The 15,769-nt window shown below is 37.6% G+C and overlaps 1 protein-coding gene across 1 annotated transcript in view; it reads left to right on the forward strand.

Annotated features, from left to right (window-relative positions):
- PCSK5 (proprotein convertase subtilisin/kexin type 5) overlaps window positions 1-15,769 on the forward strand; it is a 250,946-nt gene that overhangs the window by 163,509 nt on the left and 71,668 nt on the right. The window contains exons 13-16 of the mRNA XM_068927337.1: window positions 4,099-4,235; window positions 11,562-11,705; window positions 14,676-14,778; window positions 15,324-15,517. Of these exons, the coding sequence (XP_068783438.1) occupies window positions 4,099-4,235; window positions 11,562-11,705; window positions 14,676-14,778; window positions 15,324-15,517 (578 nt within the window). The remainder of the gene's footprint in view (window positions 1-4,098; window positions 4,236-11,561; window positions 11,706-14,675; window positions 14,779-15,323; window positions 15,518-15,769) is intronic.

Consider the following 15,769-nt stretch of genomic DNA (forward strand, 5'->3'; position numbering starts at 1 on the left):
GATGACCCAAGCGCATGCAGGTGCATGGCTTGGGAGGGCACTCTGCTCTCCTCAAAACACCAGCTCACTTTAAGCCTTGGGGCCTTTAGCCCAGCGGGCAAAGACTATATGCCTATCAGGCTGCTAATTTAGTATGTTGGAGCACATCATAACCAAGGACTGCTGCAGTGGGGGACAAACAGGCATCTCTCACCAGCTGCTTCCAGTCCTCTCAGCTGCAACCACTAGCCACCGGAAGGTTGCATGTTTCCTGGCTCTGAATGCAGTCAGCTCACTGTGCAGAGCATGGCTGTCAGTTGGGTACAGCTGCACCTTTTGAGACCAAAAAAAAAAAAGAAAAAGATAATAAAAAATTTCCTTTTATCAATTTGCTCTTTTTTGTTTGTGAAGGCTGATTGTGGTGTTACCAAGTGGAAGCCAACCCCAGCTGCTTTTGGGGTGGTCACCTAAAAGGGTTGGTTTCACAAATTAAAGTAAAATCTTTTCTCTGTGCATTTAGGAAAAATATTTGCTAAAAATCTAAAACACTTGCGTATTTTTTAATGCTAGCAGATCTAATTGTGAGAGACTAGTCTCATGTTCCCAATTCCTCTGCTTCTAAAATTTGATTACAGAAGCATATTTCTGCTTCAAGTTATATTCTTAAACAGAAAGGGGATACAATTTCTAGGCTGAGATGATGACAGTAGAAGAAACTAAGACATTTTAACAACTTGAACTTATTTTAAGGAAATATTTTGTCTACACTCTGTAAGCATGTGTATTCTCATATAGACCAACATATGGTAGGTAATGAATATGTCATAAAATTACTGAGAGAGAGAGAAGAAGAATTATTTTTAAATGTATTGCTATTCATAGTAAACAGCAGCCCAAAATTAGACTCTCTAGATATAGATAGTCATAGCCAGCCTATGGTGGAGGTGATGTTACTAGCAAAGGTTGCCTGAGTGATTGAATTACTGTTACTGGCTTCCTGTTGTGGTTATGTTAACAAATAATTTATAAAGAGTCAATCACTGTCACTCTAGTAATTAAAAGCATGTTACGTCCATGAGTGCTGGTGTTGCATGGGTACATAAGCGTGGTCATAAAAATTGTCAGATTATTCTAGGGAATCTTGCTAAACTATTGTAATCTCTAACGACCTGTAATAGTCAACTAACAATTTATCAGACCGTATACTGATAATTTACTAATCCATGATAAATTGTGTATAAATGTATCCTTACTATGAAATTTTATTTGACTTCAATCTGACAAGTAACAAAATCAATTAACCGCTTGAAGCGGCTCCATCTTCCTTAAAAGACTGTATTTTGTATGCATTTTTTTCTGATTAAGGAAAAGTGCTCCAGAACTCTTCTGTAACTATTCCAGTCATTCATCCCTTCACTCAACACCCCTGAAGGGGAAATGTGTGTAACCCTTCACACATTCTTTGATTTGAGAGTTTAGTGCTTAAGCAGAGCAACATGAAAATACTTGGACTGTTGAGTATGTATGTACAGCATGCACATACAGAAAAACTTAAAGAGTCAGTATCTTTCTAACGTTAAACCTTTTTTTCTTAGTTGTTCTTTTGATCTAAATCTGTAGATTTTTGGCTCATTTGTAGAATCATTTGTAGAAATTTAGTTCATACAGTAAAAAAATTCTGATTTAAACCTTTCTCTATAAAATTAAATCTTTCCCAGAGAAGTGGGAAACTTCCCAGGAAGTTTTCTTTCCAAAAACGGATCCATTTCCTGTGCAATAATGTTACTGTGCTTTCCCCTACACCCATAAATGATGGAGATTTGAAAGCTTACATTTTAAGCCATAGCATATTTTAGATAGAGGTGTTTTTGTGTATCTAAGGCCAAGTCGTAAGAAATTTTTGTTTTTTCCCCCAAAAATAACTTAAAAGATTGATAGAAGGTTAAAATAGAAATCTGACAGCACTTCACAATATCCGAACATGGCATATAAACACCTTTAAACACAAAATACTGTGGGAAATGTCAGACTAACTCCAGTAAAAATAAGCAGCAACTGGTGTTTCTGTCTGTGTGAATGCAAGCCCAGTGAATGTAGAATTTCAAACACAATTGCATGGCATTTATTTAATACTCTGTAATTCAGTTGCCATAACGGCAAAGAGGAATACTGCAGCCTTGACTGATTGACAGTGTGTTTAAAAAGTAACGCATTAGTTATCAGCAAAACACTGTATGACAATTTGACTAAGTATTGGAAACAACCTACATAATGACATACTCACATGTAAAAACTGGATAATAACTAGTTAGGTAATTTCTACCTTTCAGTAAATGATGTGTGCCATGTGTTTGTGAAGTTTGTTGTATTCAGACAGCTGATTCAACAGTGACATGAAACAGGCCAGTTCTGGTGGCATAATTCTATCTACAGAACTGCACCAGAAGAAAATTCCACCCTATTAATGGTGAAAATGCAGCCTATTTTAAGTATATATGTATATTTTCAAAAAGTTTTGTCAACAGTAATAAGTAAGAGTAACATTATAGACAGTCATACACAATGGAAGAAGGTTACACAAATGAAGAGAGGAAATCAACTATAGGCCAAATCCTATAAGCAGTCCATGCGTCCACATCCAACAGGAGTCGTGGATATGTAGGCCCAGTTCTTAGCTCTGGGCCTCTAACCGACCGAAGCTTTCAGCAAGAAAAATGGCCTTTTGTCCTCATCCTATGTGAACATTTTCAGTAGAGCCTGACACATGTTCACGTTGCTACAAAACTATCCTGCTTGCCCAGTGTTTGCACGCTGAACTTCACAACCTTTTCAGCAAAAAACTTGAGTTGTTCTTGGAAAATAGCAGTAAAGAATCAAGTAAGTGTAAAATACATTTTTGAGATGTATTGGAGTATTTTTGAGATAGATTGGAGTATTTTTGTGATCATACACCAGATTGCTCTCCATTTTATGGAATTGTCCTAAATCCACTGGATTTTCTACTGTACAAATAATGCTTTTATGAAAAAACGTTTTAAGCATAGCCATCATGAGTGGAATTTCCACACATAAAGAGCAAATTAAAATGGTGATAAATGCAGTAGTTCTCATTCTGCTTTTCTATGAGAGAGAGGGAGATCTAAAACTATATATATATTTCTTTTAAAGCTGAGCTGTGATGTTTTTATTAGAGGCAGCAGTCTGTATTAGAGTGCACCTTCCATCTATAGCTTTGGGGTACCAGGCAACACACTGTGAGCAGTGAATAAAAGTGCAAGTTCTCTGTGTCTATACAAAATCTCATTAATAAATTCCAGTTTTAGGCAATAAAATCTCCGGCCAGTCCTCCTTCCCCTTCCCCCATGCCATCAGCATCACATTGCAGCCTCTGAACTGGGCCCCCTGTACTAGAAATTACTGTAAAGCAGGCCTAAGTTCCAGTCTCTTCACCCAAGACCTAAGTAATTAAATTATGGTAATATTGTTAGATGAAATCATCAGATGTCCTTAGTCTCCGTTTTACCCAAACTCGATCCTGGCAGGTATTTGAATGGAGTAATACCTTGGTCATTTCAGGTTTGAGACCAATGTCTCTGATATATTTGATTTCCTCACAAGGTATCACCTATATTGAGGTGCTCTTGTTCTCTCAGTCACTGAATACTTTTATTTTCTTAAAATCCTTTTTCAGTACTTCAATCCAGAAACCAAAAGTAAACATCACAGAACTTGCCCAACGTAAAGAAAGTTGTTGATATGTGCATTGTGCTTTTAAAGCAAAGGATATGCTACATTCTATGCACTTTTCCCAAGACACAGACTTTCTATTAAACCCTATTAGCAATTTTTATATACAGTGAATCATCTTTGTGTTCTCTTTTCTTTATGACAATTGATGAAATGCAGAGAATTTTCTCCATCAAAAAAAAAAAACCAGCAACAACAACAACGGGTAAATGTATTTGGAACATGTAATGGAAAACCATCATGAGTAATATTTTGTAAGGGTGTAGATGAATGGACTGGCTAATTATTGTATCATGTCAGAGCCTGCAGTCTTGAAGGATTAGCTCCACTAATAAAGTGGTGCGCTTACATAAATGTCCTGATTTATTTTAGGTTATTTGATCATTCCATGGAAGGATTTAAAAACTGGGAGTTTATGACTACTCACTGCTGGAGTGAAAAAGCAGCAGGTGACTGGATCTTGGAAATCTGTGACACTCCTTCTCAACTGAGAAATTTCAAGACTCCAGGTATGCCTCTGGTCTGTGTTTGATTTCAGTGGAGTGAGAAGGACGCTTGTCTTTGCTATCACTTTTTCCACCTTTTATTTACACTTCTGACATCTCACACATTGGTTAGTGTGAAGATGGAGAGCTATGCGTTATTGTTAGTAACAGTTATCAATGCACTCCTCATTTTGATGTTGCTGTTATTTGTCATTTAAGACTTGTAGTTCTCTTTTGTCCTGAACTTCCTCCTGGTTTCCGTGGAGAAGTTCATGTTCTCGGGGGTACACTGCACCCTTTCTCGCTCTCAAAAGTTGTCTCAAAGTCTAGGAAATGACTTTGGCCATGTAGAGCTGGATCGTACCAGACTTGTGAATTCTTCAGGCAGAGACAGGCTCCTGTATCATCTCACAGCTTACCAAGAGTCAGTGCTTTAAACACAGGCAAATTTTTAGTTGATGGAGTTTTGAGGAAGACACGAAACGGCATGAAACTGCATGTGTCATGTCTGAGAGAATTTATAATATGTAGGCATCTGTTTTCATGGATGTTGAATATAGTTTTGTCAGAGATGTCTCCAACGTAAGTTAGAGCAGCGCAGAGCTAGTCTATTGTATTCAGATTGCCAGGGACTCCCGTGGCTGATACAGGGCCTAAGAATTTATTTCCAGGTTATTCCACTTTGCTTTGTATTTTTTATCCTACCCCTAAGCAAAACAGTGGCATTTATCAGTGTTTACGTAACTCGGAAATCTGTTTATACAGAAGAGAGAAATCCGTGGCTCACTACACCAATAGGTTGCATTGTGCTCCTAAGCCTACAGGTAAAGTGCGCAGACCACATATTTGCCCACTTAACAAACTGTGCTCTTCGTAAGAACTCTTGAGGCTGCAGATATTCTCCCATTTTTAATTCCCACTACACAGTTCAGTTTCATTCACAAATCTCAGTATAAGCGTCTCGAAAGAAATGGAGGTTGAGGCAAGGGCTTTCAAAGAGACTCATGGGAGTGGGTGCTTACTCCTATCTGCTGGTTATGAGATCTGCTGGGATTCCTTTTAGGCCCACTCAAAATTTCAGCCTTGAGACTCACTTTGAAATAAAGATCCTATACACAGAAAAAAATACTACTCTTATGTGTGAAAATACTGAATACAGTCCTTGTCTTGGGGCCTCCCATCAAAGTAGGTGGAGACGCTAAGAACCCACCAATTTAATTTCCGTAAAGATTTCCTTTAATGAAAATAAGGAAAGAGGTTATATTACATCAACAAGGAATACGTATAGATTAAAGAGGTTTAATTTCTTTGTTTGTTAAAGAGCTGAATACTGCTAATGTATTGGAAATTATTTATCACTAGGGCTAAATTATTAATCTTAATATATTTGATTGGACAGCATGTCAGCGAGCTATAGTATTGCATTAGAAGTGGCAAATCTAGTTGATTACTACTTTCAGACATCTAAAAATGAGTTCTGCATGGAATGAGTTTAAGATTGCCATAACATTACCAGTAGAATATTAGTTTATAGTTCAGTGAACTAAAAGGTGCATTACACCTCAGGCTTCTAAGTAAACTCATGGAAAGTCAGGATTTTCTAACTGATTTGAAAAAAGCAATTCTGCATTTTAAGATACAGATGTTAACCCAAAATAAATAATTTGAAGCCATAAAAACATATCTTTGTGAGCTTAACAACAGGAGGGTTTTAAATAAGCTTGTTCCTGAATGAATAGGTCATTGAGAGTCCTTAGAACTATTTGAATGATCTTCACAAAATATAATAAGTATTTTTTTTTTTGTAGTACACAAAAAGACACACGTAAAGAAACTATGACTAAAATGCCAAATAGCGTGCTTAAAAACTATATGTTTAAAATAACAAAAGTTAGCACAGTAGAACATATATGTGTGTAGCTGGCCATTCTAGAAGAAGGTTAATTGTTTCAATTTGACTTTGTCAAAGAAAGGCCCCAAAATGTTTCTGCCAGCAGCTGTGGAGATTCTCTCCATAGAGTGGAATGCCTTTTCTTCGTCTTAATTGAAATTCAATTTGTTAAATTACTTAGATTGAAATGAAGGCTATGTGCCATTTACCAATTCAAGGTAAATGTGCCTCTCTCAAAGGAATTAACAGCCCTGGGAGGCTTGTACTGTTTTCTCCTGCAGCTCGCAAATTCAGCATGTAGAGAAAGCAAAGGCTCAGTAGGAATTCTAATATGTGAACATAGAGTTGTCCAGTGATCCTGTTTCCTTCCTATTCCAAGTAGTATATAGGCCAAACTCAACTGAGCTTATGCAGTTTTGTTTGAACAAAAATATGCCTTCTCATTTCAATATTAGGAAAAAATGGAAGCGCTGATTTTATGCTTCTTAGATGATTTTCTTTTCCGAAAATCCAAATCATAGATCAGCCGCACCTAACAGCTGTTGAAATCAATGGTATTAACTTGAATGAGAATTTTAGTCCTTTATTTCTGTTCTTCATTAGCTGGCTGAATTATGTTCTGTTTAATGCAGCAGATGGCCAGATAGCCAGTGGTTCTGATTTTATATGCATATATTTGTGTGTGTGGGTGTGTGGGGGTGTGTGTGTACATATACATATATATATATACACATATACATACATCCATATACATATATACACATATTTTTTTTTCCAGAAAGAAATGAATATGTGTAATCAAATTTGCTTGCTACCTGTCTTGGTTGACTGCATCTGCACTACCTGAATCTTGCCTATTAAGAGACTAAACCTGCAGTCATAAGCCATAATTTTTAAAATCTGGTATGTAAAAAGAGGCCTGTAAGTCCCTACTGAAGACTTTTTAATAAGCAATGTGATTTTCAGAACTGCTGAGCAGCAAACAACTTCTTATGTTGTTTGCATATGTCTGTGGTGACTCTAGGGTGGTCAGTATCATTTAAATGTTAACTGTATACTCAGGAGCTAACATTAAGCATAGCATTTTGAAAATCTTAATTATCATCCTCTAGAGGTCTGAAATAAAATAGGACTACTGCCAGTGTTTCAGTTTTCACTTCATTTTATCCACACTGATCATTTCTCACCATGGTGTTACACTGGTGACAAGTTCTTAGCTAATGATATTAATTGTACCAGTTAATGCTGAGCAGAGCAGAGTTTCCAGTACACTAAAAGGCGTATTCATTGAATGTATTGGGAAGAGCAGCCATAAACTATGGGCAAAACTATACAGTTATTTTTCGTGTGTCCAGAGAATTTTCAGTGTTTGTGAATTTTGATAGAGGAGAGGTACTACCTAAAAACTAGACAATTTAAAATTAATCAGATTACTGAAGAAAAAACGAAGAGAGAGAGAGACAAAAATCAGTGATTTTCAACTCTGTCTTATACTTGTTATCCTTGAAGCAATGAGGAGCTCCTCTGGCTTGAAGGACAAGCCCTTCACCGCTGCATATACCAGCACCCGGTGGTTCATCCAACAGGGAGGAGATAGCCAGAGAGCAACACGTTTCAGCTATTCCCCCCTTTTCCCTGCCCTGGCATGCTCCCTGCGTTAAAGCTTAGAAAGGAGCTAGAACGGAGCCATTTTGGAAGCTCTCCACCTGGGCTCTTCTCCAGACATCGTTTACAGCCCTTCTATGTCACCAGGACAGTCTGAAAGAGACCAGCTACATTTCTAGCTTTACACGTTAAAACCTGTTCCTGCAAATTCTTTCTTTTTTTTATGAGTGGACATAAATCAGCAAATCAGTCTTACTGATTTGCTGATTTCAATACTTCATATATATTCTTCCCAGTGCTACCATGGCTAATATTGCAGGAGTGATTTCTTTGCTCCTTGAGGACAAAAACCTAAGCCCTGCGGGAAAAGGGGTGGTAAGGCCAGGAGATACAGAGACTTGCCTGGCCGCAGGTGGTGGAGGAAGCTACTGTGCTGAAGGAATCCTGTTGGGAAATTTATTCTTTGCTATCTTTTAATCTGAGTGTGAAATACTTTTGGACTCATTAGTTTTTTACATGCATTTGTATTTCATAAGATGAAGTCTAGTCGTGAATTTGGGCCCTGGTACGTTGTATCCTCTGTAGTGTCATGTCGCCAGGTGTCTAGGGTAGTGCTTGCCTTGTGATGGAAGCTGTCCCGTAACACTTCTGCCCAGAAAGATTTGAAAGCTCCTGCTGTGTATTAGTAGTGGATAAACTCAGCCGTTTGGGCCTGATAGGGTTAGTCTCCATGCTGAACAGAATGTGAAGTAAGCAAAAGGTGCTTGAATACGATTTATGGTGCCTTTCCACTTTATCACCATAGTCTGCAGTTTATCACACTGATATCACCGTCGTGCCTGTTTCTTGTTTCTGTATGTGCGGATATTTCTTTAGCTATTGAAAGGTCTTATAATTAAGAGCTGCAGTTTTTCTGTAATCAAATTGAGAACAAAGAGCCAACATGTCATCATACCCCAGCATTGGCAAGGTAATGCCACATCTGTTACCCGTAAAGAAATGCAGGGTCCAGTTCATAAAAACAGAGCATGTGATTTCTGCATTTAATTCTGTAGAGTTTATGGAGGCAGACATGTGCTTGCTGTGAAATGCTGCGCTATACCTTTTCTCCTACACATACAATGTGGGACCTCTGTTACGTACTGAGTACAAGCAGGGTAAGGGATTATTGTAGCCAAACTAAATGATGGAATCAGCTAAAAATGGGAATAGAAAGATTTTGGCTCGAGTGTGCACACTTTGTTTATTCATTTTAAAAGTGTGTGTGTGTATGTACACATACTTATTTATTGAAATATTTTCATTGTGCAAATTAAACCTGCCTTGAGGCAGGCTCCATTTATTTGCTGGCAAGTCGCATGAATTTTCTCTCTCTTTATTTACTGAACCGTTCTTAAAAGGAAACTAATCTCCTCAGAGACCCTGCATTATTCCCCCTGCTGCCTGGTTGCATTAGATAAACCTTAAGGCTCCAGTCCTTCCTGCAGGTACAAGCAGGTACAAGCCCCTCCATATGTATGAAGTCCAGACACAACAGTACACTATGCCTGAGGAGCCCCTTTGCCAGTGGTTATTTTTAGTGAGTCCTTCCAGATATTACTTTCTAGTGTTCAATATTTTTACCAGTGTTCTGGAAGAAATATAAAATCAGCACTTGGAAAGTTTTGTGATCATTGGAGCAAAATAATGATGAGGATGGAAAGATGTGGCTAACTTAGCAAAACACATATTTTTTGATTGCATCCAGTGTATTGTGGTCAATATACTGTAGAAGTGGGGTGAATCACAAAAAGGACAGAGATTGCGTAGGGAGAAGCTGTACCTTTGAAAAGGCTGTAGAGATGATTGCTTGTGTAGTTAAACATGACCTCCCTCTATAACTCTTTTGCTAAAAGGAAAGTGCCTGTAAGAACCCAGCTGAATCACTTTAAAGAGCATTGACAGGTAACTTGATCCTTAAGTGGCTATACCAGAAGAAAATATGAGATTTGGGTTTTTTTAATCTAGTGGGGACTTAAGAGCTTCATGGCTATGAGCTAGACCTGGGAAAAGACAAACAGAAAATAAGGCACATAGAGTTTGACAGCCAAGGTAAATTAGCCAGCTGTTTGGCAAGAGGTGAGGAAGGTTCTTCATCGTTTACTTTTTAAAATCAAGACTGAAAGTTTCTTTAAAAGTAATGCTTTACTTCAGCAACAAACAGTTGGAAATTACTGTGAGAAACAATGTATGATGTAGAGTCTTGCCTACACTCTTTTCTTTAAAATTGAGTATAGAATAGAGAAGGTTTCTTAGACAGTGTAGAAATTTCTATCAAATAAAGATTAAATTGGGTTGGCAGAGACAGAGTAAGATAGCAGTTTTATTCCTATCTTTAACCTCAATATAAAACCCCAATATAAAACAGTTTCTAAAAAATGGGTTATCATCTGTCAGGTAGCTATCATTCCTCAGTGAAATCCATAGCTTTGCTTATTGTTGCTTAATGCTTGGAGGACGAATGTAAAGGCAGGGAGATAATGTTCAGTCTTTGTCGTGTCATCAGAGGATACCAGAAGACATTGGGAAAATACAGAAAAATAACTTGATTCTAATAAAGGTCAGAGTAATTTGCTTGGACAGGTTGAAACAGTACAAGTGAGGAATATGAAAACCTGAAACAAGTTATTGAGTGGCACTGAATTTAATTTTGCATGAAGTATATTAAGTGATTTTCCTGTGGAGAGGCTTACCTGGATTACATTTTTTCTAAACCAGTAGTTCAAGGGAAGAGTATTTTAACCACAGAACAGCCTCCAAAAATAGGATCTTCCAAATTTAGAAAAGAAATGCTCCCAGCTGCCCTCTTTCCTGTCTCTTCCGATGAGAAACTGACATTTACAACTTGCTGCTTCAACACAGATAGATATAATCAAGAGAATAGGATAACGCCAAACTTGCTTTCCACCTTCTCAAGCAGAGATGTATTTTTCATGCATCATTACCTTAAGCATTATTTGAGGCCTGAATCCTTTTGCTCTTTCACAGAATTAATTCACTGGAGAGTAAAGACATGGAGGTGGATGCTGGAAATTCACACCTCTTGTCCTGACAGCCTGAACTGATGACTTGATACACATTAATCTTTCCATTCTTCCACAAAAAACTTGCCAAAAAAGTAAGATTCAGGCAAGCAGACAATTTTTTCTTTCTTCACTCAAGTGCTGAGAGCATAAAATATTGGTGACGAACTCAGACAATGCAGTGACGTATCTGCCAAATAACTGGGCCAAAGTGAATAAGAAGTTACTGTGTTTTGGGAGGGGACATTGGCATTCTACCAGAGTTTTTAAAAGAAATTTTTTTGTGTTCATCAAGATATATCCTGTAAGCCAATGAAAAATACTCTTGAGAATTAACCAAAACGTAACTCCTTTATTAATTCTGAATATGTAGCTGGTTAGCTAAGAGATCTCAAATAATAAAAACTGGATAATTAATGTTCTGAGGAACAGTGAAATCTGGAGCAAAAACTCACCTTGTTAAACGCCATAAAAATTTTCCGAATAACTTTATGACCAGACTTTTTTTGTTTATTGTTTATACTGAGTTCAACTTGCGGTGCAGACTTTTAGTAGACCTACAGTAGGGTGGAGGAGAATAAAATACAGTGTGGAAATCCAAACGAATAAAGTAAGCTTTCTGAACTGCAGTGAAGCAAAGACTGTATGGCCGGTATTAAACTAAAGACAATTAGATGAAATGCAAAGTCTTCCATACCTACTCACAAAGTCATGTTTACTAGTGATATCTTTTTGTAAGACAGAAAATAAGAAGTGATTTCTAAAACTAGATTTTTAATATCTAACTTCTAGGTAAATTGAAAGAATGGTCCTTAGTACTGTATGGAACATCTGTCCAGCCTTACTCACCAAGAAATGATTTTCCAAAAGTGGAGCGAGTGCGCTCTAGTCCAATTGAAGACCCTACAGAAGATTATGGAACAGATGACTATTCAGGTGCGTGCTTTGAAGTATCATTCATTTACTCTGGTTGTGCATTTACTAAATATATAATAGATTGAAAGAGTAACTTCAAACTGTGCATGTGTAAAATGTTTCTCTCATAGGACTTTGTATTGTCAATGGTATGGTCAGACATTGTCCAGACTTTGACTTGCTTATTCAACATGTTCCCTCTCCTACATTTTGTGTCTCTTCATGTTTTTGCAATAGTTCAAGACTAGGATTCTGACCCCACAGCAAGGTCTGTAGCCTTTCTTGTCTGGGAATAAGAAAGATGACACTGAAAGTTACCAGAAAGAAATTAAATTACAAATAAATAACTAAAATTAGTTAAATAGAAACAACACCAATAATCAATCTTCTCTAACTAGAAGAATAAAATAATATTTATGTTTCATTTAATTAGTTAGGATTTCAGTAGCACAACTGATGCTAATTATGAAAGGTAATTATACATAGGAAAATTAATATTCTGAGGCTAAAACATGGTACTGAAAGGATGTCTGCTCAAACAGATCTTACATGAGGATTTTCCTGTAGTGGGGTGGGAGTAGCTCAGTGAAACTGTTATTTAATTTAAGATCAGAATTATTTGTTTAATAATTTAAAGTTACATGTGGTTTTTTGGCATCGTTTTATAAACATAGAAGTTATCTATTTTTAAGGTACAGTTAAGGTGTTATGACAAATGCACTGCATTTTATATATGTGCAAGTGCATGTGTGTGTGCATGCATATATATATGAATGACAATATCTTATGTATACGTGCTGTTTTCCACAGATGCCTATTAGAAATTTTTCATTCTTTACATTAGCTTTTAATAGAAGTAGATTTTTGGTGCTGCAGAGTGAGTCAAGTTGGCAGCTTCCCACAGGTAATCCAGCAGTGTCAGGAGCTTTCTATAGATGGTTAGGACTGTTGAATCTTAAGTTTCTGTTACAGCACATCAGACCTCCAGTGCCTATTTTCAATTGAAAAAGGCTTAACTCCTTATTTTGGTGGACAGTGAAACACTATTAGAGAGGCATCTGAATAGAGAAGAGACTTCTTGTTTATATTTTCTGGTCCTGCTACATAGATAGCATTGACACCAGTGATGGACAGTGAATGCTTAACAGCCTTCTTTAGGCGTCAGTCACATTTAAGCCATTAACAATTCTTGATGGCATTACCAGTAGATATTATAAAACATCTTAGCTCATTTATTTTTCCTATGCAATCAACAATGACTCCGTTTTCCATAATGTGACTAAAGATCCACAGAATGATCAAGCCATGACTCACATGAGTCAAAGGCATGTGTTTCACCTTTTCAGATGCAAATACGCAGAGAAAAAAATACACCAAGATCTGTCCGTTATCGTGCATGCACTTTCCAAAAGCTTGTCCAAAATTTTATTGTAAGCCACTGCGATGAGGTCCCTGGAGGCAGTCACCTCAGTCTCACAGGGTTGACAAGGTATTTTCTATTCCAGACATTCCTCTCTTCAATCTCAACATTCACCTCTGTCCGAGTAAAATGATTAGACATTAGGTCACCAAAAATGAGCTGACTACAGATTTTTACTAGAACGTAGCTTGTTACGAATTGTCTTGAGATGTGATTTGTAGAGTTTTATTATTATATTTTAAGGGGTCTTGTAATAGGGAAAAACACTTAAAACTGAGGCCAAGAATGTTATCTAATTAAATAATGCAATAAATGTCGTCATCACACAAAAAATCACAAGTAACAGGGAAAAGAAACACTTGAAGGGGAATGGGAATGAAGTTGCATTTACCCTGTTGATTCTGTGACATATCACACAGCCCAGGAAAAAGGGACCAAACTTTTAGAAGGAAAAGAAAAGTATTTCAAAGGAAGAGATCCACTAGTCATGGGCTAGATAGCAGTCTTTCTCTGGTGTCCATTTTCATAATCACCAACCACACTCTAGGAGGGGAAGAAGAGGGAGAAGGTAGGACAACAGAAATTGCAGAGGAAGGAGAATTATTCAGAGCCTTGGCCTTTTATTTTAGGGAACGGGAAGAGTAGAGCTGAGAGTTAACATTAAAGAGTGGATCCTAGCTCTAGGGAGCTGTGTGAATTTCCTAAAGATGCATAGTTATCTTAGCCTGCATATGTGCTGTAATACCGACAGTGAGTGTAAGTTGCATCTCTGCTGTGAAGATCACTAACTTCTTCAGCTTTTGTCGCATGCACAAAATTACTTTACTACAAGTTTGCCTGATGCTGAGAGGGATTTCAGGGCAGCGTTTCATTTGCTAGATAGCACTGATCCTAAAATAGTTAAAAGTTCACCCGTATGCCCTGTTCCCATGTATAAAGGCAGGAGTCAACAGACCTCTCCTCCCTTAGCTGGAAGGACCTATTTGAAAACTGTAAAGATGAGGTGCTGGTGAAATGGAAGATTTGCTAATCAGCAAGTGTTAGTCAGGGCTTTTGCAGCATGTAACAGCACAGATGCAAGCAAGTCAGAGCCCTGGGGGCTGGTAGCCACCTAGTCCAGTTGTCACCCACTCAGTAACCAGAGTAGCCACTAATTGTGGTGTTCCTCATTGATGTTGACCTGCTTGTGATAAGTGATGTTGCTAATCATTCTTTATTAAGAATTCCAGAAGCCTTTGCAAATCTCTGAATAAAATTCGAAATGATTTTTTATTCATTAGGAAAGCATCTGTCTAGATCCAGAAATAGTTTCTAATGGGTTCATTAACGGATACCATGCTCGCTAAAAAATTACAAATCGCTGTGAGTTGCTAGTGAGGCCCAGATCTGCAAAGTTCTTCAGATACTAAAACCCTTCACTTTTCATTGGAGCCAAATTACGATTTGGGCTTCAGATCACATACATAGGGAAACAGTGATTGCATTCTGCATTGAAATACTGTGTTTTAAAAGATACTCAATACCAGATAAGAAGTGTTCATTTTCCCCCTGGATTTTTGGTTTTATTCTAGGTCCCTGCAATGCAGAATGCAGTAAAGTAGGGTGTGATGGGCCAGGACCAGATCACTGTACTGACTGTCTGCACTACTACTACAAATCTAAGAACAACACACGGTAAGGCCAAAAAGAAAATCTTTACTTTGTGGGTTCTTCAATGTATGTCTTAAATTCCTTACTCTTCTCTTTGCTGTAGTCATGGATAATTTATTTTCCTCTGAATTTGACAAACTTTCTTAGCAGTTGAGAAAAAACCTAGCTAATCAGAATATAAAGTACAGCCTTCAAACACTCTTCCCGGATTATTTCCCTGCCTCTTGATTATTTTTTCATAAGATGTCTATATATATAACTGTGATAGCTATTATGGCTTGCATGATTGAGTTTGAACAAGATAGGAAGAGATGTAGATGGTTAAAAATGATACCACATGACTGCCTGACAAGGGTTTGCCAGTGAGACAGCATATGCTGTCGGGAAAGAAAAGAAGACAAGAAGAGATAGCTTGATTCAGTGCTTGGGAGGGTTGCATTTCAGTAAACAGGTGATCGTTAGAAAAACAGCAACGCTGAGAAATACTTCTGCTTTGCAGTAACAATGCGGAAATGTGATGGTAGGTTATTTCATTAACTACTCTACCTTCTCTTCCCTGCTCCCTGCAGGATCTGTGTTTCAAACTGCCCACCTGGTCACTACAATGCGGACAAGAAACGCTGTAAAAAATGCTCACCCAATTGTGAAACCTGTGTTGGAGGCCACAGCGACCAATGCATGACCTGTAAATCTGGCTACTACCTGAACGAAGTAACCAACAGCTGTATTACCAGCTGTCCAGATGGATTTTACCTGGATAAAAGTTAGTATTTCTTATTGTTTCTTTATTGTGGGCTACAGAGGTCTGGGGAGGTTGCTGGAATACTTACAACCAGGGGAAGCATAAGTTCATGCATTTATCTCTTATTCTGCTCCTCTTATTAAATTGTTAGATGCCAATTGTGATTAAGAATCTTCTCAAAAATTAATCTAGGAATCCGCTTTGATAGCTAGCTTTTAAAAACCATACTTTGTAGTGGGATGTCTTTTCTGCTTGTGGCTGAGATTGACAGCA

The sequence above is a fragment of the Struthio camelus genome, chromosome Z, assembly GCF_040807025.1.
Source record: "Struthio camelus isolate bStrCam1 chromosome Z, bStrCam1.hap1, whole genome shotgun sequence".
NCBI lineage: Eukaryota > Metazoa > Chordata > Aves > Struthioniformes > Struthionidae > Struthio > Struthio camelus.